Source organism: Phyllostomus discolor, chromosome 5, assembly GCF_004126475.2.
Source record: "Phyllostomus discolor isolate MPI-MPIP mPhyDis1 chromosome 5, mPhyDis1.pri.v3, whole genome shotgun sequence".
Lineage (NCBI taxonomy): Eukaryota > Metazoa > Chordata > Mammalia > Chiroptera > Phyllostomidae > Phyllostomus > Phyllostomus discolor.
Window position 1 is genome coordinate 45,006,708 of NC_040907.2, and position 25,692 is coordinate 45,032,399.

At 39.1% G+C, this 25,692-nt stretch overlaps 1 protein-coding gene across 6 annotated transcripts in view; it reads left to right on the plus strand.

Annotated features, from left to right (window-relative positions):
* PATJ (PATJ crumbs cell polarity complex component) overlaps window positions 1–25,692 on the plus strand; it is a 331,922-nt gene that overhangs the window by 257,365 nt on the left and 48,865 nt on the right. For all 6 annotated transcript variants that reach the window (XM_036026193.1, XM_036026198.1, XM_036026197.1 and 3 more), the window contains 3 exons: window positions 89–163; window positions 4,538–4,655; window positions 8,094–8,227. In XM_036026193.1, coding sequence (XP_035882086.1) covers window positions 89–163; window positions 4,538–4,655; window positions 8,094–8,227 — 327 coding nt within the window. The remainder of the gene's footprint in view (window positions 1–88; window positions 164–4,537; window positions 4,656–8,093; window positions 8,228–25,692) is intronic.

The window sequence follows — 25,692 nt, forward strand, 5'->3', positions numbered from 1 at the left end:
GCCCTTTTAAATCATGCTTGACTAATGAAATTATAAAGTGTACTTGAGTCCTACAATGCTGCTAACTGGCTGTGTCTTCCCATTTCAGGAAGATATCTCCCATGTGGTTAGTCAAGGTGTGGTGGCAGACCAGCAGAAGGCCCTGGAGTGCTCAGCTGACAACGTACGTAACTTACACTTTAGGTTCCGCTCTGCTGGGACAGTGTGCATAATAGATAGGTTCCAGAAGAAAAGGAGGTGATTGCAATAAAGTCAGATCCTTTATTACTTAGCAGGAGGCTATGGTATGTCTTGTAACCTGAAGTCAACCTACAACTGTGTCATCGCCAATTCTGTGAAAGATGTGTAGAAATTTCTTCTGTTAGTCTCCTGGTACCAACATACTAAACAGGCATTTAAAAGTGAGGCATAGCCCTGGCCAGTGTGGGCTAGTTGGCTGGAGCATCATCCCATAGGCTGAAGGGTCATGGGTTCAATTTCTGGTCAGGACACATGCCTAGGCTGTGGGTTCAGTCTCCGGTTGGGGCACGTGTGAGAGGCAACCAATCAATGTTTTTCTCTCATGTTAATATTTCTTTCCTCCTCTCTCTCTCTCTCCCCCTTACACCCCTCTCTCTAAAATCAATGAACATGTCTTCAGGTGAGGATAAAAAATTAAAATAAATAAATAAATACAAGTGGAGAGTGCATGAAAACATATTTGCACTTAAATCTGAGAGCACAATATTTTATATAATGTCATAAATAAAAATATTAAATGGGAGAGCTTGTAGTTTTATAAACTTTAGTGTTCCTTATATTTTGAGTTTCACTTCTCTCAAAAAATGATAAACTTCTGTCAAATTTTTATACTTCTGTTTCTGTTGAGTATTTTAAGTCCTGATTCTCATTTCTATTTGCTAGTTTATACTTTCATGCTGCTAAAATTTACATTACTACTATATTGATTATTTTTATGTTTAGGGAACTTTGGATTACTAGTGCTTACAGAAAATATATGATATTTCAAACCTTGCCAAAGAAAATGCTTTTACAAAGTCTTCCACAATCATATGCTAAAAACCTAAATAAAGGCAAATAGATGTAGAAAGAAACTTAAAAATAATCAAATTCAGTTCAACTAAAAACCTGTAGACAATTATTTTTTAAAGTTTAAAATAACATTTTTTTACTTTACGTATTTGCAAATACTATTTATGTGATAACTTTCTAGACTGCCACCTGTCTCAAGGTATAGATCAACTATCTCTAAAATTTTATACTCCAGCATTTTAGAGCTGGGGCAAATCATAAACATCATCTGGACTTTCTTTTTCCTGCTGAAAAATGAGCATTTTTAACACATTATCCTTTGGGAAAATGATCATAAGCCTTTTCTGTGGCTTATGATCAGAAGAGAACCAACCCAGAGATCAGTGGGCGGCATCTGCAGTGAGGCTGTGTCAGCTCATTACAAAGAACTTGCCAAACATTCAGACTGTGCCAAGATAGAACGAGCTTCCTTGTGGAGATGGAATTTTCCACCCCTGAAGGTTTTCAATCAGAAGCTGGCTGACCGTTTATTAACATGTTACCAAAGGACATAAAAACATTCATAGCTATTAAGTGAATTCCCAAGTTGTTCCTGGCACAGTGTTAGGTTTATTTATGTAGTTTTCTCTTTCATCCTCACAATAACCCTGTGAAGTAAAGAGGTATTGCCACCAGTTTACAGATGAGGAAGTGTTAGGGTAGGGAGTTAGGGGACTTGCCTGTGGCCACCAGCAAACTTAGCAATTCATATCTTCTTCTTTTCCGGATCGTGAAGACCTACCTGATCAAGTGCAGACCCTTTACTGGAAAAATACTGATAAGCATGATTTTGATACAATCACAGAGATTTTATGGTTTCCAGAATTTCCTCTGTGTATCTCCTAGAAACCCATGTATTCTGGGTTAAGAGTCCATGGTTCGATTTCAAGGAATAGATCTCTCAACTTAATTAAAAAAAAAAAAAAAATATATATATATATATATATATATATATATATATATATATATATATATAAACACTCTGCTTGGGCTCCACACTCCTATGTGCCAAATTATTTGGTCCAGGATGGGGGTTCCAGTATCCATAAATTATAGAAGCTCTCTAACAGTTCCTATTATGAAGACAGGGTTGAAAACCACTGGTGTATTTAGGTTGGATGACTTATAAAGTCCATTCCAACTCATATTTGAATATAGTGACATTCAACAGCAAATCCGATCTTTCTTACCTTTCATACTTAGCACTTTGGTTTTGTGTCAGTGGGTGAGTCACGGGAGCATATGGTTCATCTACTGCCTCTAAATATACTTTCTTGGATGTTTTCCTTGATTTCTGTGGACTACTTCCTGTTTTTTGTTAATTGAGTTCAAGTCTACCAGTATGTATTGGAAACCTATTATGCACAATGAAATGGAATGATAATAGAACTGGGATAGACAGGTGAGAAACAAACATTCCCTGCTATTTATAGAAGCCATACTGTATTGATTGCTGTCTCTTGTGCTTTCCTGTTTTAAAATTCGCATGATTGTTTTTCTGGTAGCAAGCTGCCAGAGCTCTTTTGTTATCAGCTTTGTTATCAGTGTTCCTCCATTGAGATGCTACAAAACTGAAGTCGGACAGAAGTACTGTATCAGTTAAGATTAGGCTCCTTCACTGCAAGAAGTTCCTCTTTTAGATAACAGTCGGGATGTGATCAGTTGGAGGCTGCCATGGTGTCACAGACCCAAGCCCCTCTTACATGATGGCTTTGCCATTCTTACCAGATTACTCTGTCATCCTCCAAACATGGGATTTTTTTGTTTTAAGATGGCCATTCCAGGTAATACCATTCCCTCCATTATCCAGCTAGAGAGAAGGGGAAGGTGAGATCCTTCTTGAGAAAACAGTCTGAAAATTATGTAGTTCATGTCTACTTACACCCTATTGGCCAGGACTTTCTTCGTGGACACATCTAGAGTTGGGAAAGGTGGTTTTTAGCATTATCAAACATCTAGGTGGTTCCGTCATTCAGTGTTCTGGTAGCAACCCCTTATTTGTCTTTCTTCCACTTCCCTCTTTTTAAAAGTACTGAAAATATGTGTTTGAATAAGTCTCTTTATAAGTAGACAGGTATTATTAAATGATGGTAACAGAAAAACTACAGGAAACAAAGTGAACATCTATTCAATTATTACCGAGCAGCTGTTTGATAAACACTTTAAACTGGTAGATTCTTCAACTACCAACCTTCAGTCCTGCCTCCTTCTTTAATTAGCTGTGTGATTTTGGATATGTCACTTGACATTTGAACCTTGGTTTCTTTACCTACCAAAGAGAGTAATATCATTTAGCTCTTGAGGTTTTTTCTTATGATTAAGTGAATTGATGGATATAAAATGATTTTGAAAACTGGAAAGCACAATAGAGATATACAATGAATGGTGTTGTTTTAGTCGTTACATGCTGCACAATGCCATGTATTGAGGCACCGCCTTCCACTGACAGAACCTTCAGGTGTTGTTATTCTGGAGCAGTTACCTTGATCCTATTTCTAGACTCCAGGGACAGCATGGTGCTTCAGTGCCTCCACCAGAATCTTCCATCTGGGGATGGGTTCCCTGGCTAACTACAGATCCAGGAGGCAGGTCAGGTCACTACCTATATTTCTTAACTGCCTGTTAAGCAAGCATGGAGTCCTTTTGGTTTTTCTTAGTTTTCTAACACTAATATTCATTGGTGGTGTCATCAACAATAATCCAGAATTACGAGTTAATTTTCTAAAGTTCACCTAGCAAAGGTCTCTGTACCTTCACTGAACTACACATTCATTTCCTGCTCTGAGTTTCCATGTCTTCAATTTTGCACTTCTACATATATTTATTTGCACATTCATTCATTCATTCGTCAAACATTTATGGAAGCCCTACTATGTTCCAAGCACTGGGGACCAAAAGTGATTATGATGCAGTTCTTTTAGGTACCTGAAATGTAATTGGTGTACCTGGCATTTAGTGGGCCTTCAGCAGATGTTTGTTGTCCCTTCCTTCCTCTCCTGTTGCTCAATTAACCTGCCTAATGCATCACTGACTGTTTTGAATGTGTCCACAAGAGACGGGTGGTGTTGTATGCTCAGAATATCTGCAGCACAGATTATTTTTCAGTGGGCACAGCATAGATTTGTGGACTTCACATTGATTTAATCAGAATGAGGAGAAAATGCAAAACTTTTGGTTTTACTTCCCCGCCCCAGCTTCATATACAAACCCCAATGATAGAGCATCTTCCCCTTTTACCCTCCCACCTTCCTTGACCCATTCTTCACCAATGCATTTTAGATGTAAAGTTCAATGGGGAAGCATGGGGAATGGGACAGGTGTCATCCTAACCCCCTCTTGCCCCCTCTCCTACCCTAAATTCACAAAAGATATTATTGGAGTACATTATTGTTTTGGTAACAATACACCCATTTTTTTTAAAGTCTTCTTCTCTTTGACATTTATCAAATTGTCCTTCTTTTTGTAGGCTGTCAGCCAGATGAAACAACAAAAATATTCGACGAAAGTCTCCTTCAGTTCACAAGAGATACCTTTAGCACCAACTCCATCATACCATTCAACAGATGCAGACCCCACAAGTTATGGTATGGTTCTTTCTCTGGGCAGAATTGAATTGACTCATCATACCTTAAAAAAGGAAGGGATCGGGAAGTCCCACAAAGAGCACTGGACTAAGAGTCAAGAAGCTTGGCTTTGTACCCCTCCTCTACTCCCTTAGCTTTGAGAATTAGCCAGGTCATTTTTACTTTCTACACTATTTTCCTTATCTCTGTCATTGCTATTGCCTGTTGCCTATTGAATATAAAAATACTAGAACAAAAAAAGGCCCTTAGTAAATGCTGTTTGAATCTGAAGCTTACAAATTACTCTCTAATCTCTCCAAAAGAATGTTTATTTCATGAGTAATATCTCTTAAAAATCATATTGAGCCAAATTGTTAGCCTTCCATGTGTTGATGTAAGCTATTTGAAGACTGTTAATTCTCAGTACTTAAAGAAATTGGTATTCACTCTGTCTCTTTGAATCCCTGGCTTGAATTATGATGACTGGTGGTTAAAAATAGAACTTCAAAATGAATAATGAAAAAAAGAGAGAGACAAAATGAATAATGAGTATTTGCATTTTGCTTTTATGCTATAAAAGTCAGTAAAAGGGGAAAAAAGAGGACTATTTACAACACTAGGCTCACCAATGGCAAAGCATAAATCTGCATAAATTTAGCAGGCCTGACACCTTATGGTATTTGTCTTTTACATATTTTTCATAAATATTAACTCATAAAAAAATTTAACAAGCAGGCAGTATTCTAAAGAATGGGATTTTTACTGAAATACCTGGTGAATATGGTCAGCTAATGACCCCTGGGTCAAATCTGGCTCGCCCTCGGTTTTATACGGACTGCAAGCTAAAACTGGTTTTCACATTTTTTAACAGTTGAACAAACTCTAAAGATTATTTCATGAAAATTATGTAAAATTCTAATTTCAGTGTCCATAAATGAAGTTTTATTGGGACCTGGCTATTATGGCTCAGTGAATTGAATCCCAGGCTGTGAACCAAAGGATTGCTGATTCGATTCCCTGTCAGGGCACATGCCCAGGCTGTGGCCCAGATTCCCAGTCAGGGTGCATGAGAGGCCACCACATGTCAATGCTTCTTCTCTCCCTCTCTTCCTCCACCCATCTCTAAAAATAAATTTTAAAAACTTTTTTAAAAAGTTTTATTGAAATACTCACTTGTTTACATATTATCTCTAGCTGCTTTCACACTGTAAGGACAAAGTTGAGTGGCTCCAACAGAGACCATAGGTCCTATAAAGCCCAAAATATTTACTGCCTAGCCTTTCACTGGAAGTTTGCAGACTGATTGAATTTTGATCATATATATATCACATACTTATTCCTTGATAATGGAAATTGATCATCCTATAATTTTTTTTTGTTTTTTAATTGTTGCTCAATTACAGTTGTCCCCATTTTTCCCCCGTTACTCTCTCCTGCCCTACCCACCCCCACCTCCCACATTCAGTCCTCCCCGCCATTGTCTTTGTCCATGGGTCCTTTATATGGGTTCCTTGACGACCCTTCCCTTTCTACAATTTAATCTCTGGAAATTTATTCAATCAGTCATCTACTTATCAAGCATTTACTGGAGACTTGGTAGGTTTGAGGCTCTGGGCTGGGTTCTGTGAGAGAAATAAATACCGAGACTGAGTCAGGACTGACTGGGATGCAGCAAAAGTAGAGGCGGGAGGAAGTGCCATCTGTGGCATCTCTTACTATGTTTTTGCTCTCTTCTCGCTCAAGAGACTAAACTAGTCATTTAAAAAAGGAGTATAAACTTTTTAAAGCATCCATGAAATGGATGTCCATTGTTTTTATTTTTAGTAAACGGGAAATGAAGTATGAAATACGTGTCCTGCAAAAGCATCTAGAGACAAATCAGGTTTATAACAGTCTACTTCCAATACAGCATATTTTTACTGTAAATGGGGTTGTGTCCCTCAATTTCCCACTGTTCACCAAGAGACTGTTACATTAATCAATTCCATGTGGTCAGGAACAGCAACTATATGAATGCAACAATATGCCAGACCTGGGCAAGGTACCTCACACACACTGAATTCCTCTAACAGCCTGTTAGATGCCGGTTACAGCATGTTTCTGATGAGGAGTGAGCCTTCGCTTCACCCACCTATTAGTGTCCTTCTTGGGAACTCAAATCCAAACCTGTGCCCTTTTGTCACAAAGACCTTGATTATTGCTTCGTCAGAGCAGAACCCCCAGAGTCTCACCAAGAGCCCATTTCCTTTCGTTTTATACAGGGATTGGCAAACTTTGTCTGCAAAGAGCCAGATAGGTAGTAAATATTGAAGGCTTGTGGGGCCATATGGTCTCCATTGCAGCTACTCGACCTGCCGTAGCTGTGCGATAGCAGCCGTGAACGGATATGAGGGAATGGGTGGGGCCAGTTCCAATGCAGTGTTATTCACAGATGTTGAAATTTGAATTTTGTATAATTTTCACATGTATTGAAATACTGTTTTTCTTTTTGTTTCTCCAATACTCGGAAAATGTAAAAACTGTAGGATTTTTTTTGCTTTTTTGCTTTATTTTTATTATTGACACTATTACAGTTGTCCCCATTCTCCCCCTCTTTGCCCAACTCCACCCAGCCCCCTCCCATCCCCCAAAAAACCATTCTTGGCCCTCAGACCGTATCTAGTTAGTCTGCTGGCCCTTGCTTCTCAATAGGTTTAGTGAGCTTTGTGGATCTCAACTTGGCCTCAGTGCATTAGCAGTGGCTGACCAGCAGGTGGGGCCCTCTATTATCAGCCCTTTACTAACTAAATGATAACGCCATGTAAGAATCAATACTCATAATGATTAATCTTTGTTGTAAAAAAAAAAAGGAGACATCTCTGGAGACTATTATTTGTATAAGTTTCTCTTGAAAATAGTATATTGACAGTTTTGATTTTTCAACGGGTTAAGTTTAGTCATCTGATGAACGCCTGTATGTAGAATTTATGCTAGATAAGTGGGTATTATTAAAAATCTTTTCTTAGCCTCTAAATTTTTCTAAAACAATGGCTTTAAAAGGTAAATCTTTATAAAACAGCAATAATACTTTTAACAGTTTTGCATTTATGGAGGCAGCAATTCTTGAGTTATGTTTATAATACTGTTTATTTTTTACTATGTATACAATTAGGATAAGTTTTAGGGCTTTTTTTTAAATTGCATTATACTCTATGGTATATTTTAAGGTTGAAAATTTTTCTAACTAAAATAGGTGATTTGGAGGTGGGGTTAGTTATTGTTTTAATCTCAAAGTTGTCATAGGAACATCATGTTCCATTCCCAAGTGAATGGCAGTAGTGACCCAGCTTTTTCCTTCGTGGTGCTTGGCAGAAAAAGAGTGAAATGATAGTAAACACATGAACACTGTGCGCTCTCCAAGTGTGTGAGCTGAGCTGCATCTCCTACTCGCCAGTCATTCCGTGTTCCATCCTTCTCCAGGTGGTTTCCAGGCTCCTCTGTCAGTGGACCCTGCCACATGTCCCATTGTCCCTGGCCAGGAAATGATTATAGAAATCTCCAAGGGACGTTCAGGGCTTGGTCTCAGCATTGTGGGAGGAAAAGACACACCCTTGGTAAGTTTCTAGATATGAAATATATCCACTGTCACAAAGTTTGTTTTGAGACTCCTTATGGCCAGAGTTGGTTTTTTCATGGTACGGAAAAAAGTATAATCGTAGATGGATATATATCCATATTCTGAGCAGCTTTCAAATGTTTCTTAGTGTTTAATATTCACAAGGATTTTCTTCATCTAAAATGCTGAATATTTTTTGTAAATGCTTATCAGACCAACAACATCATAGCAGCATTTAGAAATATAACAGTTTTTAGGATGGTGCCTGGATGTACATGTAAATATAAGTATGCACTATTGTTATCATCATCATCATTATTGTTTAATGGAATGCTAGATAAAAGTATACATCAATTCTGCCCTGGCTGGTGTGACTCAGTGGATTGAGTGTTGGCCTGTGAACTGAAGGGTCACCAGTTTGATTCCCAGTCAGGGCACATGCCTGGGTTGTGGGCCGAGTCCCCAGTTGGGGGTGTATGAGGGGCAACCACACACTGATATTTCTCTCCTTCTCTTCCTCCCTTCCCTTCTCTCTAACAATAAATAAATAAAATCTTTTTTAAAAAGTATATATCAATTCTAGCCCAGAAAGTTAGGCTTTGCTTTATTCTGACCATGGTCCCATCTACTCATAATGTTTTTTTAATTGGTATAGAATATTAGTCCTTGCTTGGATGATAGATCCTTGATTATTTAATACCTTTTGATTGTCACTAATCAATATTGCCATTAAAATGCAAAACTTCATGGGTTTTAATTTACACAAAATGTGATTAATCAATGCATACATATTTGAATAGTAATGTATGCATAATATACAAAGTTAAATTGACACCAAAGGATATAAAGTGAAAAATATATACCCCTTTGCCCTAGATTTGCCCTCTGTCCCCACCCCCAACTCTAACCAGGGCCTCTCCCTAGAGAAAATCACTGTAATTAATGAATATGTTTTTAAATGAATATTTTGGTATTTCTTTTGTCTATTTTATTTAGTAAGGAATAAATTATTCCAGATTTACAGATAAAATAAGTATATTATGATCAATAAAATGATTTGATCCATTTTTGGCAGGAATATAATATTTCTGTGTTAGTACTATTGACGGGTGGGGAGATCTTATTCTATTTTTCTGTAACAAACACTAGCCCCTTAATCACTAGGCAACTCAAACACAGCGTTTGCTACAGAAACATGGGTCTTGATACCTTGTACATGTTTTTTGGACGTGGTCCTTCTCTCTCCAATTCTCTCCTGACCTGGAGAATCCTGATGTTCTGCTCAACACTACTAGTGAAGCACCTGAGTATAAATGCTCAGAGGCTGGTGTTTATTTAGTAAAAGATTTCATCTCCTTCAGATTGATGAAACATTGATTAAAACTTTTCTCCAGAATTCGGGATAACTTATTTCCTGAGTTGTTCTCCCTTTCCCTCTGCAGGCAGGAGCTGCTGTGTGTGGCTTCCTGCATACACTAATGTTTTTTCACCTGAATTTAACCAGCTCCACAGCCAGTTTTAGCTCCCAGCCCTTTCATGGGCCTTTGCTTTCTTAAGGCTGCAGAACTTTTCATGTCTGACTTGGAATGCTCTCTGTCCAGTTTTTGATGTTGAAGAAAGGGGTAAACTCTTCCTTAAGTTTCCCTTTAAGTGATTTAATCTTTTTTAATTGTATTTTTAATAATGCCTCCTAATCACATGTGATCTGGTCTTTGAGCAGTTCACAGAAACACCTTGGCCAGCCCTCTAGCCAGCTCCTAATCTGGGCAGGAAGTAACACGCCATCAACATAGCACTGGAGCAGATTGTGGTGCCCCAAACTTGCATTTGCAACCCAGCCTTTCAGGCTCTGTACCCCTCGCTCCACAGTGCTCCCTTCCTGCCCTCTTCCCTCCTCCCCTGCCCCCTTCAATGTTCTTTACCTTCTGGAGGATGTCTTGCCCAGCTTCTCCAGCTTCCATGATCTTTTCTCTGCTGATTCTGAGCAGATGGTTGACTGACTGCTTGTTCCTCTGTTGGCTCTCAGTAATATTTTTCTCTCTATTATTTACCAGCTGGGACAGGTTCCTTATTCTCTGAGTGCAGTTCCTGATCTATCAGTGGGGATGGTAATACCATATAGAGTTGTTGCTAGGAGGATCAAAAAGATGACCAGTGTATAGTGCCAAGCCTGATACTTAGTACATTATAAGCAATTGCACATGTTGTGTACCTTCTCCAAGCCTCAGTTTCCACATGTACTAAGTAAGCTTAACAGTCCTCACACACTGGGTGTGGTGAGGATCAGACTTTACAAACAGAAGAAAATTATATATATACTTATTACTGAGGTCATCGGGGTTGTATTGAGAAACTACTGGTTGACCCTGAATATTGGGTGTGTCTCCCTTCCAAGGCCTGTCCTCTCATTTTCCTCAAGAGATGTTCCTGAATGATAAATAATTAAGTTTAAGTATAAGTAAAACCACATTTGAAATAAATCAAAGAAAATTCTGTAGTGACTCATAATCAAAAAGGAACCCTGTGATTATTTATTTATTGCAAATATAAGTCTCTTTATACTGCTTAAAATAAGGCAGAACTAGATTTCCCCTAGGAAATCAGAAGACTTTAGTCAGCATGTCTGGCCTAGCTGAACGAATTTGTTAGCTGATATATATATATATATATATATATATATATTACTTTTGTTCTTATTACTGCGATTTTGTTTTGTGTGAGTTGCTTACAAAACCTGAATGAGCGGCCCAAGCTGTTCCTGGGCCTTTCATGTTGCCTACATTTGTGCTGCTGGCTGCTGGCCTGCCAAGGGCTCCCACTGCCCAACGTCACCTCCTGCACCCGAGGTGTCAGGCTGTTTGCTAAACACTACGCTCTGCTTCTCTTGCCATCATGAGGCAGCCAACAGTTGTTTTCTTTAAGAGCATCTTGAGGTTCATAATATATAGTCCCACCTTTTGAGGTTGTAAATCCCGTTGTCCTTGGAAGGATAAGCACCACTTAAAAATGAGAAATGGGACACAGCTTTTATTTCCTAACCTCAGGTACCTCATCAAAAGCTGTAAATTAGACTCACAATAATATATAGGCATGCCATTTTGGTGAGGCTGAACAGCACAGGGATGGAAGGTGCTTCAACAAATAAAACCATTGTTTGTCACAATGAAGATCTTTCTTTTTCCCCCTCCAAATTTTGACCTGGGACAAGCAGTCTAGTTGACACTCCAGTGCACTCTATCCCATCGGGTCCTGGGAGGCATCCAGAGCAGAAAGTTAGCAAATCGAGATGAGAGCCTATGAAAGGAAATCGTGGACAATGTTGAGATCCACTCTCAAAAGTACCTTTGCACTTGCCCTTGCACATTTGGTTATGTGATGCATCCTTACTTCAGCTCCAGTGCTAAGAAAGAGCACATTTTGCATGCTGGTGACCCTTCTTACACATCTGCTCCAACCCTCCCAATTAGGATTTCTGTGCCCTCTTTGTTGTATGTCCAACAGATATTTTTGCTGTCTTGAGAGGAATTAAGCCTCTGGGACTTGGTCTTGACACCACATCAGTCCTATCTGCTATAAATAGTGTCTCTGGAGCCAAGACAGATGGTTTCTGAGATCACAGAGGGAGATCTCATTTAGGATCCCAATGTACTTGCAGAAGGTCATCTAACTAGGCTTTTTAAAATACCAAGATAATGATGAGGGTGAGCCTCCTGGGACAGTTTATGAGTACACCTGGACCCAATCCTCACCGACAAGTTCTGCCTCTGTTGTTTCAATCTTATGATGTGCTCCCAGGTCTGCTTTTGGTGGGTTTGGCTCTTCTGTGATAGGTTGCACATGTTTGCTCAAAGGCTGCCCTTTGCTTAGTGCTAAGAATACAAAATTGAGTGAAAAACCCTGTCTTCAAAGAGCTCACACATTCATTCAAGTTGATTCTATTGCCTTTAATGTTTATGGTCTAATATAGGGGGTCAACCAATGAAAAATCATAATAGGGACTATTAAAATGGGGACTTCCTCTGGAAAGTAGAGCTTAGTATGCACTTTATAGATTTAATTAATGTAGACTAGTTTTTATGTTTCTTATAAGCCAGTGTGTTAGTCCATTTGGACTGCTGTAACAAAATACCACAGATTGGGTGTTTATAAACAACAGAAATTTATTTCTCATAGTTCTGGAGGCTGAAGTCCAAGATCAGGGTGCCAGCATGGTTAACTGAGGGCCTTCTGAGTTGCAGGCTTCTCGTATCCTCACATGGTGAAAGGAGCATGGAGCCCTGTGGGTCCTCTTTTTAAGGGCACAGATCCCACTCATGAGGGCTTCTCTCTCATGACCTAATCATCTCTCAAAGGCCCCACCTCCTAGTACCATTACACTGGGCATTAGGATTTCAACTTACGAATTTGAGGGGGACACACAGCCAGGAAACCAGATAAGGTACATTGCATAGAAGAGGTAGTATATTAATTCACATTTTTTGTTTTCTTCTACCCACATATCCATCCATCCTTTAACCCTGCCTTCCCCTCCCCTTTTTTGGTCCTGAAGTGGTCATTTGCATTAAATCTTGCAGCCCAGAGGACTTGGCACATATTCTGCCAAATGAAAGGCCGAGCACTCTTACCTCTTATGATGATTGTACCATATTCCTTAAACCCCTCCCTGAAGCCCTCAATGCCCTCAAATCAGACATGTTTGCTTGCTGATTAGAAGTACATCTTGATTGTTCTTAGTCTTGGGAATTCTAGAGAACAAAAAAAAAATTAAGAAATTAGCCTTTTATCTTAGAGTTTTAGCAAACCCGAACTGTTCTTGGGAGTGTGGCTCAGTGGATTCACTGCCGGCCTATGAACCAAAGGGTTGCCAGTTCGATTCCCAGTCTAAGGCACATGCCTAGGTTGCAGACCAGGTCCCCAGTAGGCGGCACAAAACAGGCAACCACACATTGATGTTTCTCTCCCTCTCTTTCTCCCTCCCTTCCCCTCTCTAAAAATAAATAAATGAAATTTTTAAAAATAAACAAATACAAAGAATATAAAGGGCTTTTCCCAGTGCCTGTCTATACAGAGTTCATTTATTATTATTATTAAACAGTTATATTAAAATAAATCCTTAGCCCTTATTGGAGCATCATCCCATAACCCAAAAGTTGCAGGTTTGATTCCTGGTCAGGGCACAAACCTAGGTTGCAGGTTCGATCCCCAGTCCAGGCACTTACTATCCCCAGTCTGGGGGCATGCAGGAGGCAACCAGTTCGTGCTTCTCTCTCCCATCGATGTTTCTCTCTCTCCCTTCTTCTCTCCCTTCCTCTCTCTCTAAAACCAATGAAAAATTATGCTGAGGATAATTAATAAGTAAATAAATAAATAGCTAGTCGATGCTTTAAAAAAAATACATCCTTAGCTCCCTTCATCTGTGTCTTTGATATGTTACCTATATCCTGAGAAACATGACTTCATTTCTAGATAATCAGATATTTGTTTTTTAGCATGAACATTTTATAAAGTGATTCAAGCACTATTCTTTTTTTTAAGATTTTATTTATTTATTTTAGAGAGGGGAAGGAGGGAGAGAGAGAGACAGACAGACAGACAGACATCAATGTGCGGTTGCTGGGGGCCGAGGCCTGCAACTGAGACATGTGCCCTGACTGGGAATCGAACCTGTGATGCTTTGGTTCACAGCCCATGCTCAATCCACTGAGCTACGCCAGCCAGGGCTCAATCAGTGTTCTTAATATGTAACTAATATGTATCATTTCATTTTATTCCCACAACAACCCTACAGGAATGCATTCTTCCCATTTTACAGATGAGGAAACTGAGGCACAGATTAAGTTAGGTGGCTTCTCCAAGGACATAGTGCTAGGATTTGGTCCAGATGGGATTTGATCAGACAGTCTGACTCCAAAGCCACATAATTTGTGCCCCTTTTCTAATGCTACCACTGTGTGTCATCAGCCTTCCTCTGTAATTACGCACCTCACCCACTGGACCCTGAGCTCCTTGAGAACAGACCTGCTTTATTTTATTCTGTATCTTCAGTGCCCCCACACAGTGCCTTACACACTCAAAAGTATGACTCTCTGTCCAGCCTCTCTGGATTCCAGCCATGCTGGCCTTCTTCAGTTCTTTAATGAGTCTTGCCCCGACCTAATGCAAGGCTTTTGCACGTGCGGTTAGATCTCTGTGGGGTGCTACTCTGATCAGTTTTAACTATAGCTAGAGTATCCTATTCATTTCTGGACATGAGTATGTGGTTAAAAAGAAGTAGTTGAAACCACATCATTGGAGAGAGAATAGAACAGACTGGAAAAAGGAAGGCCAAAAAGACAGGGATGACTTCTGCACACATGGGAAGTTATCTCTTCTTGCGAATGTAGGAAAAGATCACTTCAGGTACTCCCAAGGTGGTTTTACATGATTATAAGGAAGACCTTTCTGAACATCAGCTCTCCAAAGCTGGAATGAACTGTGTGGGGACAAGAGTGCACCCTCTTGGGGAATACTTTGACAAAGACAGGCAGCCACTTTGCAAGGATATTATTAATTATTAGGCTTTGTTTTTTAATTAGGGAGGAACCTTTACATTTATAACTTCTTCAAAATAATAATATAGGAAAATTTGTAATCTTATTTTTATATTCCCATTTCATAAATCTTTATTTTTTATTTTTAGAGAAAAGGGAAGGAAGGGAAAAAGAGAGCATGTGAGAAACATTGAAGTGGAAGAGAAACATTGATCAGTTGCTTCTCACATGCCCTGAGCTGGGACCTGGCCCACAACCCAGACATGTGCCCTGTCTGGGAATCAAACTGGAGACCTTTTGGTCTGGGAGACAATGCCCAAGCCACTGAGCCACACCAGTCAGGGCTGTCAAAAATTCCTTTCAACTGCAAAATCTTGTGTTTTTTTAATTAAAGAATAGGGCCTAATCATTGTTTTTGTATTGTTTTCTGGATGCTTGGAAAGGTGAGTTTAAAAATAGAAGCCCTCACTGCTATGCTTTTATTGTTCTTATGGGTCTAGAGATAAGCTTGTCTCTTTGCAAGAGGCAAACAATTAGACTAGGACATTTGTCTAACAGTCTTGGTACCATCCCTTTGTAAATGTGCTTTTATGATTCCCAGGATAGATTTTAAAATTTAGATGTTCTTAATATCAAAAGGGCCTGGGAATGTCAGATGCAGACTGTTGTTATTTCTCTTCAAGTTTCAAACCTGTATATATTTTGTCCCCTGAATCAAGTGCCAATTTAATTCATTCTTATTAAACAGAACTTCTGTAGGGCAGATACCATGGCAGGAAGCATCAAGGTAGCTAGACTCTCCCATCTGGGTACTATGTGGCAGAGTTCATCCACCTAGAAATTGAAGTGAAGAGTATCTGTCCTCCAGCTATAACCATACGCCAGGTTTTCATTTAACCCTTCACTACATGGGATGCTATTATTCAGTTATTACTGCTTGTGACCACTTAAATGTAGAACTGCAGCAATTTAAACCATGAGATAGTTTTTAAAGTAAGCAGAATAGAAAGCTATTTTACATTTGATTAAGTGTTTTATTTTGCCATTCCCCTTCAAATGAACTTTGCACAGTCTATTTCATAAGGAGTGCGGTTTGCTTTGGCTTGTAATTCCCCCAAAGCCAGGCTCCTTTTATCATTATTGCTTAAGTCATATATTTTTACACAAAACATCTTATTACCTTAGTTTTATTTTAAAATCAAAGTGGAGTTTGCGAAAAGTCTATGAATCACACTGAAAGAATGTTAACGAATAGTACCTCTGAATTTCCAGATTTGGACATTTCTGATCTTAAAGAATATGACTGTAAGCAAAAATATTATGCAAGCTGAGTAAAATTTAGATAAATAAGGACCAGATGGAACTATAGGGACTTATAATGTATAAGGCAAATATTATTCCATTTCCTTAAAATAAATCTATATTTCAGTATGAAAAATTATATTCATATTGATGAGTCTCAACTTCTTGTTAAATCAGACTTGGCAAGGGAACTCTATTATAAGTAAATATAAAACAGGTTGGGTTTTTTTTCTTTTTGAGCTTGACAAAAGAAAGCTTTTCAGAGTCGTAAAATGTGGAACATTTTTTATATATTCACAGCAGTTCTTATATTAGCTATTTTATTGCTGTGATTTTCATTTCACATTTTAGTTATCTGTAAATAGTGTATAAGAGTTTACAATCCCAGCGTTTGAGTTTTAGGATGGCTTACACAGTCCATTGCTTTAAAACAAAACACACATACACACACAGACTGGGGTTATTGCTTCCTGTGCAACTGCTGATTTAATCCTTATTTTTATGTCAAACAAGCCACTATATCTATTGCTGATGTAATACTTATTTATGTTGTCTATAGTTTATTATCTGAGAATATTTCAGTATTACAAAGTAATAGGTACTAAACATTGTGATCCATTTTCTTTCTCTTTGAAGGTTTGGTAGTTGCATAACTCATACTCCCAAGCATATAGAATAGATAGATATATTGAGATTAGGATATATAGGATATCTCTTTCTCCTTTTGTAGCAATTTTATGAGTTTTGAGATTCATGGGAATTCTGTGTGGTGAACCCTAGTCTCTTGGTTAGCAAAGTTGAGTATAATGGATAAGTAGTTTTTTTGACTCTTGCTACAGCCCCCTCAGGTTTTGTGAACAGGAACAATGACCTATTTAACCTATGATGTTAGCAAACAAACCTACATCAATTTGGCAAATATTGTATTTCTTCTAAACCAATAATCTTTTATTGTATCCATAGTTGTAAAGCAACACGTTATGACTCACCCAAATTATAAAATTGTTCAAATAGAATGAGAAATAAATCATTTTAGGATAAAGGAAAAATAGTATGTATGTGTATTGACAATGTTCTCCCTCAGGTTCTACATGTTCTTATAAGGTACTGAAATTAAGGGACCTCTTACTCACTGGTCCTTGTGGATCAGTGAGGGGATGCCAGACACCTTTCACATTAAAAAAGGAATATGTTTTTGGTCTGAAGGTCGGGAAGATTAGCACCTTTGCAACTTGAAATGATCTTTTTATTTTACCTTTGTAATTGGTTAAAAAATATATAGATCCACAAAACACACTGAGTAAGCTTAACAGTATCAGCCGTAGCATAAGAAAAATGCATTAAATTCTCCATCCTTGTGTTAATCCACCCACTGCCCCACTGTGGCAAGGACAGCAGAGAACTGCCATTTTCAGCTGGAGTCCTGCATCTCTGTTATAGCCTCCGTGTGTCTGCATTGCTACCCTCATCTCCTTTCATATTAGGCTTCTGAGTTTTGTTGTAGTGAAGTATCACCAGTGAAAAGCACTGGTAGGAAGTGCTGCCACTCTCAGAATCCACGGCAATTGTGTTCCGTAAAGTTGCAGCAGGCACTGCATTAGTGAATACTGACAAACTGCTTCTAGGGGAAATACAGATTTAGATTCCACTGAGCCTCTGGCCATATTTTCAACAGCCAATTAATACATAATTCTTGTTTTATGTGTGTTCATATATATATATATATATATATATCCTCACCTGAAGACATTTTTTCATTGCTTTTATAGAGAGAAAAAGGAAAACAGAGAGAGAAAGAAACATTGATATGAGAGAGAAACATTGATTGGGTGCCTTCTCATACACTCCCCAACCAGGGATTGAACCCATGACCTTTTGGTCTATGAGATGATGCTCCAACCAACTGAGCCACACTGGCCAGTGCTTAATATGTATTGTTGATTACTGCCATTGAACTCATGGCCAACACCACTGTAACTCATAACCAAACATCAGCTAACATATGAATTTTCTCCGTAAGGCGTGTTACAGCCTTCTTGTGCTTAGGAATATTAGACAGCACTTCAGCTCTGTCATTGGGGCCATTTTAAAAAGTGAAATCACAAACAGAAAAGCACAAAAACACAAAATCCCTGACACTAGAAAGCACAAAATGATGCTTACAGTGTGACAGCTGAAACAGGAAGCCAAGTGTCACGTTGTTCTACCTCACCTGGGAACGAGTGAATCTGGCTACTCAGAATTTTCACCCCTCTGTAACATGGCTACAAATGACAGCAGAAGCACCACGAGCATTAATTTGGGAATGTAGGCAAATTCACCAATACACAAACCACGAACAACGAACATTGTACTTAACTAAAACAGAAAAATCAAAACATCTAGGAGCAGGACTCCTGTAGCCTGGCTCAGATCTTGTGGCATTCCAATGGTCCCTTGGACTTAGCCCTGCACAGTCATGACTTGAAAAAGAATAATCTAAAATATCCTTGTAGCATAATCTTTCTTAAAAAGAAGCAATCTTTATATTCTGGGATCACCATGATAACAGGAAAATTAGAAATTAAAATATGGACCACAGCTGGCATCCTTCATCCTTAGAATCATGAATTGTGACTACTGTGATGTATATGTATTCCTTTATGTACCAAATATGCCCCTTAAACCTTAGATATATTTGTGCTGGAACCCCTCATTAGCAATTATTTAACATCTGTTTGGCTAATACTTTGCTTGACAGCATATACATAATTTAATTTCATCCTCACACCCTACAAGGTAGGATTAATTAGTTCCATTTTACAGAGACAGAAACATTGATTCAGAGAAGTTAAATAGCTTAATAGAAGTACCAGAAAGCTATGATAAGTGGCAGAGCTAAAATCTAAACGCAAGTTTATGTAGCCATAGCCAGGACTCTTCCTGTTTTACATTGATTACAGGCTGGAAAATTCATATAACAGACTTGATACAGTCTGTAGTAGATTCACATTGACCACAAATTCTATGATGCTCTCTCTGGATTCATTTAAGTTGAGCTAGCCAAAAGTAGTGAAGGTGGAATTGTGCGACTTTCACACCTTGACCTTGAGCTTAGCTCTTGTTCTCTGGAAGTACTACCACCTTGCAAACAAGTCTGGACAGGCCTCCTGGAGGATGACACACCATATAGAGAGAGCACATGGAGGGAGAGGGGCCCAGACATCCCACCTAAGGCCCCAGCCAACCTGGTTGCACACTCATGTGAGAACACAAGTGGCACAACATGGAACAGAACTGCCCAGGTGAGCCCAGGCCAAATTGCCAACCTGCAAAATTAGGAACAAACAAATGGTTAGTTTTTTATTTAAGCCAATAAGCTTTTTTAAATGTTTTCAGTGGGGTTTTTTCCATTACCATTTAGTCCCCTTATAACCTATCTCTGCTCACAATCACCACATTGTTGCCTGTATCCACAAATCCTTTTTCCTTCTGCTCAATCCCTCCACCCTCTAACCTTCACCCACCACCCCTCAACCAAGCAGTCATCCTGCTTTCTATGAGTCTGTCTCTGTTTTTCATGTTAGTTCAGTTTGTTCATTAGAGTCTATATATGAGTGAAATCATATGGTACGTGTGTTTCTGACTGGCTTAATTCACTTAGCACAGTGTTCTCCAGGTCCATCCATCCTGTTGCATGGGAAATAGATTTCCAATTTCTTGCTCTTTCTCTTCTCCTTCTGGTACCCCTATGATGTGATTGTTGGAAATGCTTGAAGTAGTCCCAGAGACTGCTTACACTATCCTAGTTTCTTTGGATTCCTTTTTTCTTCTTGTTGTTCTGATTGGTTGAGCTTTATTTTGTTTTTTTGTTTTGCTTCCAGTGGTATACAGGGATGAACTGAAGTGTCTGGCATCAAGGCAGGAGCAGGGAGACAGCTTTCTTCCAGGCAGAAAGGCAGACAGAGGCCATTGTCCTTTTCTGATTCCTTCCCCAACAGAGCCACAGAGCCAGCAGGCAGGTGCCATATTTGAAACTCCATCGACCTGGCTAACACTGTTTGCCCTTCCCTGGAGATCTCTTAAGACTCTGTCCCATCCACTTTACAGACCTACCAAAGCTGTTAACCATAACTTTTCCATATGAATGGCTAGTCTTGGCTCATGCTGCACAACTACCTAAATACTATCAAACAATCAACAGCTGGCTTCAGTGAGCTCCAGGCCCCCACTAGCAGCAACCAGACTAGATTCACAGCTTGGCTTTGCCTGGGAATCTCCAAGCCCAACACAACTAGCAGCCATCTCAGATTGCTCTTTAGCTCATGCAGGGTGGTCCTAGGCAGAACACAAGTGCAGGAGGACCTTGGCCTGCACCGCCTGGGAAATCCCAGAGCCTGTGTACCCAGGGGACAGCTACAGACCACATTGGAGCACCACCACCATGCCCTTGTACAGTTGATCCTCCTTGGAGGGTGGAGATTGGTGGTCAGTGGTCACAGCCAGTCCTTGCAGCTGACTGGCCTGGGTAAATCCTTCCCATTGGCCTATCAACAGCAACCAAGGCTCAACTACAAAGAGAAGAGTGTAAGCAGCCCACACAAAGGGCATGCCTCCAGTACCCCAGCTTGGGTGATAGGGGAGGCTATGCCACTGGACCCTTCAGGGCACCTACTATATTAGGCCACACTACCAGGACATAGAGTTATAGCAGTTCTACCTAATACATAGAAACAAACACAGGGAGGCTGTCAAAATGAGGAGACAAACATGGCCCAAATGACAGAACAGATTGAAACTCCAGAAAAACAGCTAAACAAATTGAAGATAAGCAATCTATTAGATTAGAGTTCAAAACACTGGTTATATGAATGTATAAGGGACTTAGTGAGGACCTCAGCAGCATAAAAAAGATCCAGTCAGAAACAAAGGATTCACTAATTGAAGTAAAGAGCAATTTACAGGGAAACAGTAACAGAGTGGTGAAGCCAAGAATCAAGTCAGTAATTTGGTTTGCCATTTAGAAGAAAGTCTTATTCTTAGGCAGGGCCTGGGCATCCTTGTAACACAATGGCTTTCTCTACTTCAGTTTGCACAATATATGATTTCACAGTGGTTTAGAATTTTAGAGCTGGAATGGCTTTAGAAGTCATGCTATTCAACTGTGTTTTACTGATGATATTAAGCATTATGAGCAACATGGTTCATGAAGAACCATTTGCAAAACTGGCTACCTGAAGAGCTGTCAGAAAATTTAACTCCTTATATCCCCATTCCTGGGCTCCTTCTTCCATGCTTTACTGCCTTTTTTTTTTTTAAATCACATTGTATATGAAATATAATAGGGAATTTGGGGCTTTAAAGAATTTGGTCATGAGGATTTGGGACAGAAAAGAATCATGTTCTAAGACTCTCCTCCCTTTGTTTATACAAATACAGTTTGGAGCATAGCAACTTTGCTCAAAGTGAGAAATACTTTGACAGCTTTAACCCAACACTTTTTTTTTAACTCTAACTGCAGTAGACATCACAAATCAGTAACTTAATACAGCCACATGACTTCTTCAGCATAGAGTTGAATATAGTTTTGATTTTCACAGCATTGGACTGACATTTTCCTACCCCACCGTATTATCACCCTTCATTGGTTTGGCCTTGGACTGAGGGAATCATCTGCTGTGTAGAACACGTGTTTGTATGATCTCAGAACACTGGTGGCCGGAGAGGGGAACTGCATTAAATGAGTTTAAAAATAGCACTGCTCCTCTAAGGCCACAGATGTGAGCTGTAGTTTCTTCCAGAGGGGAAAAAAATACCCATTTTATTTACAGTATTTTAATACTTTTTGATCCTCAGAGGTCTTTCTTACTAGGAGAGCTTTTTCCCATAAAACAGGAAAATAAGATATAACACTCTTTTTGAATCATGGGTAAATAACTTTTCCACCTAAATGTGAAATTTGATGTGGAACTTTTCTGTAGTTAAAATGTCCCTTAGGATTATTTTTGTGGGGAGTGGGAACAGCGGCTTTTATGAGTATGGCAAAGATTGCGTTTAATTCCAGAGTAATCCAAAGTAAGTAAAGCTGGCCTACAAGCAGTAAAATTAGGCCGTGTGTACCCAGTCCTTTATAATGCTGTCTACCATATAATTCTTGATCAAAATTTTTTTCTGAGATGCTTGTTAAAACAATTCACTGGGTATCTAGAAGTGTGAGCCATAAAACCTCATTCTGTGGAAGTAGCTCACCCACACAGGGTGCTCATTCGTACCCTTCAGTCCACAGGAGACTCTTAGTTAATTTTTCTAACACATGGCTTCTTTAAGTGTTATGGGCCTATTGTGACAACAATAAAATTGCCTTCTGCTGAATGATTGGTGTGTTTATGAGTTACTTTATCTACTTGTTGGCAGCTTGAACAGTAAAGAAAATGGTGATTGATAGGCTGAAGTGTCTGATGACTTTGACCCTGCCTAAGGATACATTACTACCGTGTTGTGAAATTTTTTTGTAGCAATTCAGAGTTTAAATCCCCCTGGAGGAGTTTGTGATTTTTGTGGGGCTCGGTGATAATTAAAGCCCTCATAGTTGGCTCCTTTAAATTGCACTATGAACTAAAGTAAATCCTCTGGAATTTCAGGTGGATTTAATATCCATGTGTGGTAGGTAGAATGGTTGTATATTACCATCAGAAGCTTGGTTGGGTTAGATTAAGATTATGACATACTAACCCTGCTCTTTCTGGGTCATTTTGATACCTTCTTCAATCTCCATCCAAATTTTTGATAATCATTTAGCAAACATTCATTGAGTATCTGCTCTTGGCTCAGCAGCGGGATACAAAGAGGAGTTGAAAGCACCCCTTGTTCAAAAAGGTTCCACTGAGGGTGGGAGGTGATACAGAACCTAGAGACAAGAACAGGCTATTGTGATGCTGTGAGAATGAGTGGTGACCCGCAGAAAGGGTCGATCAGCCTCACGGCGGGAGAGAGTCAAAGGAGGTTTCGTGGAATAGATGTTACTTGGCTGGCTCAAGCAAAGGAAAGCAGATCAACTAGAGCTTGACCCTCAAGCATTTGGCTGGTACACTATTTTGGGTATAGTACCATGTACATGTATTATCTATATTTAAAAATAAATAAGAACTTATTCTTTTGGGAATGGATACATTAAAACAGTGGTCCCTTAAACAATATGATGAATTTACTAGCCAGCTTCTTCCTGGGTATCTATTTTTTTAATGGTATCACTAATTGTGGAACAAGGGAATTTTTCTCAAATGTCTATCAATATCAGACATAAACTGGTGAGGGCGACGTGTGTAAGCAGACAACTTTTCCCACATCTCTAAAATCCTTACTGACCCTTCTAATTAGAGAAACCCCAATAAGTGAGTGATTCTCCAACTCACTGATCAAATTCTTCTCTCTCTAGAGCTGACGAGTCAAACAAGTAATTTAGAGTGTCCAGAGCAAAATTGTTAGTCTTATTTTGGGCAGTAAGTAAACAGACCATGTTACTTAAATTTCTGTGGTCCCAGTGGAAGTCACACAACTATCAAGAGGAAATTAGTATTGGTTGCATTTGGTCATCTATGAAGGATTCTCAAGTCTATATGCCATAAATCAGGATAAATCTATTTTCTTGGACTGAACAACTTTTTATTTCAAACATCAATTTACCACTTGTGTCTAATGTTTTATAACCGCTCCTGTAGAAAAAAATCAGTGAATGAATAGGAGTGCGTAGACTGAAAAGAGGAAGGAAGGAAGGAAGGAAGGAAGGAAGGAAGGAAGGAAGGAAGGAAGGAAGGAAGGAAGGAAGGAAGGAAACAAGAATAACAGTGGAACTGAGAGAGAGATTCTGTGTGGGGGTGGGGAAAGGGCCTAACTATGTGCTTTGTGTAGAATCCCTAATCACGGACCAACACTTAAGCAAGTGAGATCCACGTCACCCCACCTCATTAAGGCCTCAGTTTTCATTTCCACAAGTTGTCTTTTTGTTCACTCTGTAAAATGATCAACTCATGATGCCCTCAAGGTTTTTGCTATAGAATTGAGGAGACAGTATTTCAACAGAATTGATGCCATATGGAAAATCCTAAGTAAGCTTTTGTACAAGCACAAAATACAATATTCAAAACAGATGAGAGTCTTGCTTATGATGGTAGAAATGCAGGCTTTGGCATCATACAGTCCCAAGTTGAACTTAGTCTCTCCTACTTGGAAGCTGTAAAGATGTGGTCAAGTCTGAACCCTTCTGAGCCTCTGTTTCTCCAACTAAAATGAGACTAATAATATTGAACTTGCTTGGTTGTTATGTGGATTAAATGGCACAAATGGGAAGTGCATAGCATCTTTGGCACATAGGTGTTAAATAAATGACTTGTTATTGGTTCCTGACTCTGTGCTGGCACTGTATAGAAGCCTTGTATATAGATTATATTGTTAAAAACTATATAAAAATGAGGATGCTAAGTCCTGGAGAGGTTAATAGCCTTCCCAAGGCCCATGGCCAGACATAGCAAGACCGAGAAGTCTGACTTCAGGGGACTACCTCATAATCATGTGTTTCTACAGCCATAAGCCAGCAACACACCCCCACGCAAATGACTGATAGACTGCCTCTAGAATGGGTGAGTGTTAGAAGAAGTCATTGGTGTTGGTAGACAGAGTTACTGAAGTTTTCTAGGGTGAAGGGATGTTACTAAATATGCAGAGCTCGGAAGGGAGGACAGTGGGGGAGAAGGCACTCAGAGACATTCCAGCAAGCAGTTTCATGTCAATAGCTTCAGAGCACTAGAATTTAGGATGAGATACTAGATTAGAATCATGTGTGTCATGAACTCCAAATTTTTTATTTAAAACAATGAAAGTCAGTTTTATATTAACAACCCATTATTTTACCTAATCACATTTTTTCAAAAGCAGGAAGTAAATTTTTTAAAATATATTTCAGTTACCATTTATATTCAATTGACCTAGAGGGTGTTATACTAAGTGAAATAAGCCAGAAAGAGAAAGACAAGTGCCATATGATTTCACTCATATGTGGAATCTAAAGAACAAAATAAACAAACAAACAAAAACAGACTCACAGACACAGAGAACAGACTGATGGTTGCCAGAGGGCAGCTGGGGGCATAGAGGAACTGGGTGAAAAAGGTGAAGGGACTGAAAAGTACAGATTGGTAGTTACAGAAGAGTTGTGGGGATGTAAAGTATAGCATAGGAAGTATAGTCAATAATATTGTAATAACTATGTATATTGCCAGAAGTAAAATTTTAATGTAGCCTTGTCATATACATGCTTACTATAACCCAATCTAGTATCTTTTTTACTATTCTGTCCTACCCTGTGAACTATATATATAACTTTTGAAGAATAAATCAAATTCGTTTTTCTTTTTAATTCACCAGTCCACATTTCCAATTTAACTGTTAGTCCCCACCTCTTACCTCTGTCACCCCCAGTTAATGAAATTGTCCAGAGCCACAAAAGGGCACATGGTAAGAAACATGGCCTTTTTCTATTAGGTCAGAGTGTCTCGTGCTCTCTTGTATTTTCCCTGATAACTTGAAGAGAATTTAGAGCATATTCAAGCAAAGGGAAAGAAATAATGGAGAGTTTTTCATATATAGACTTGTGGAC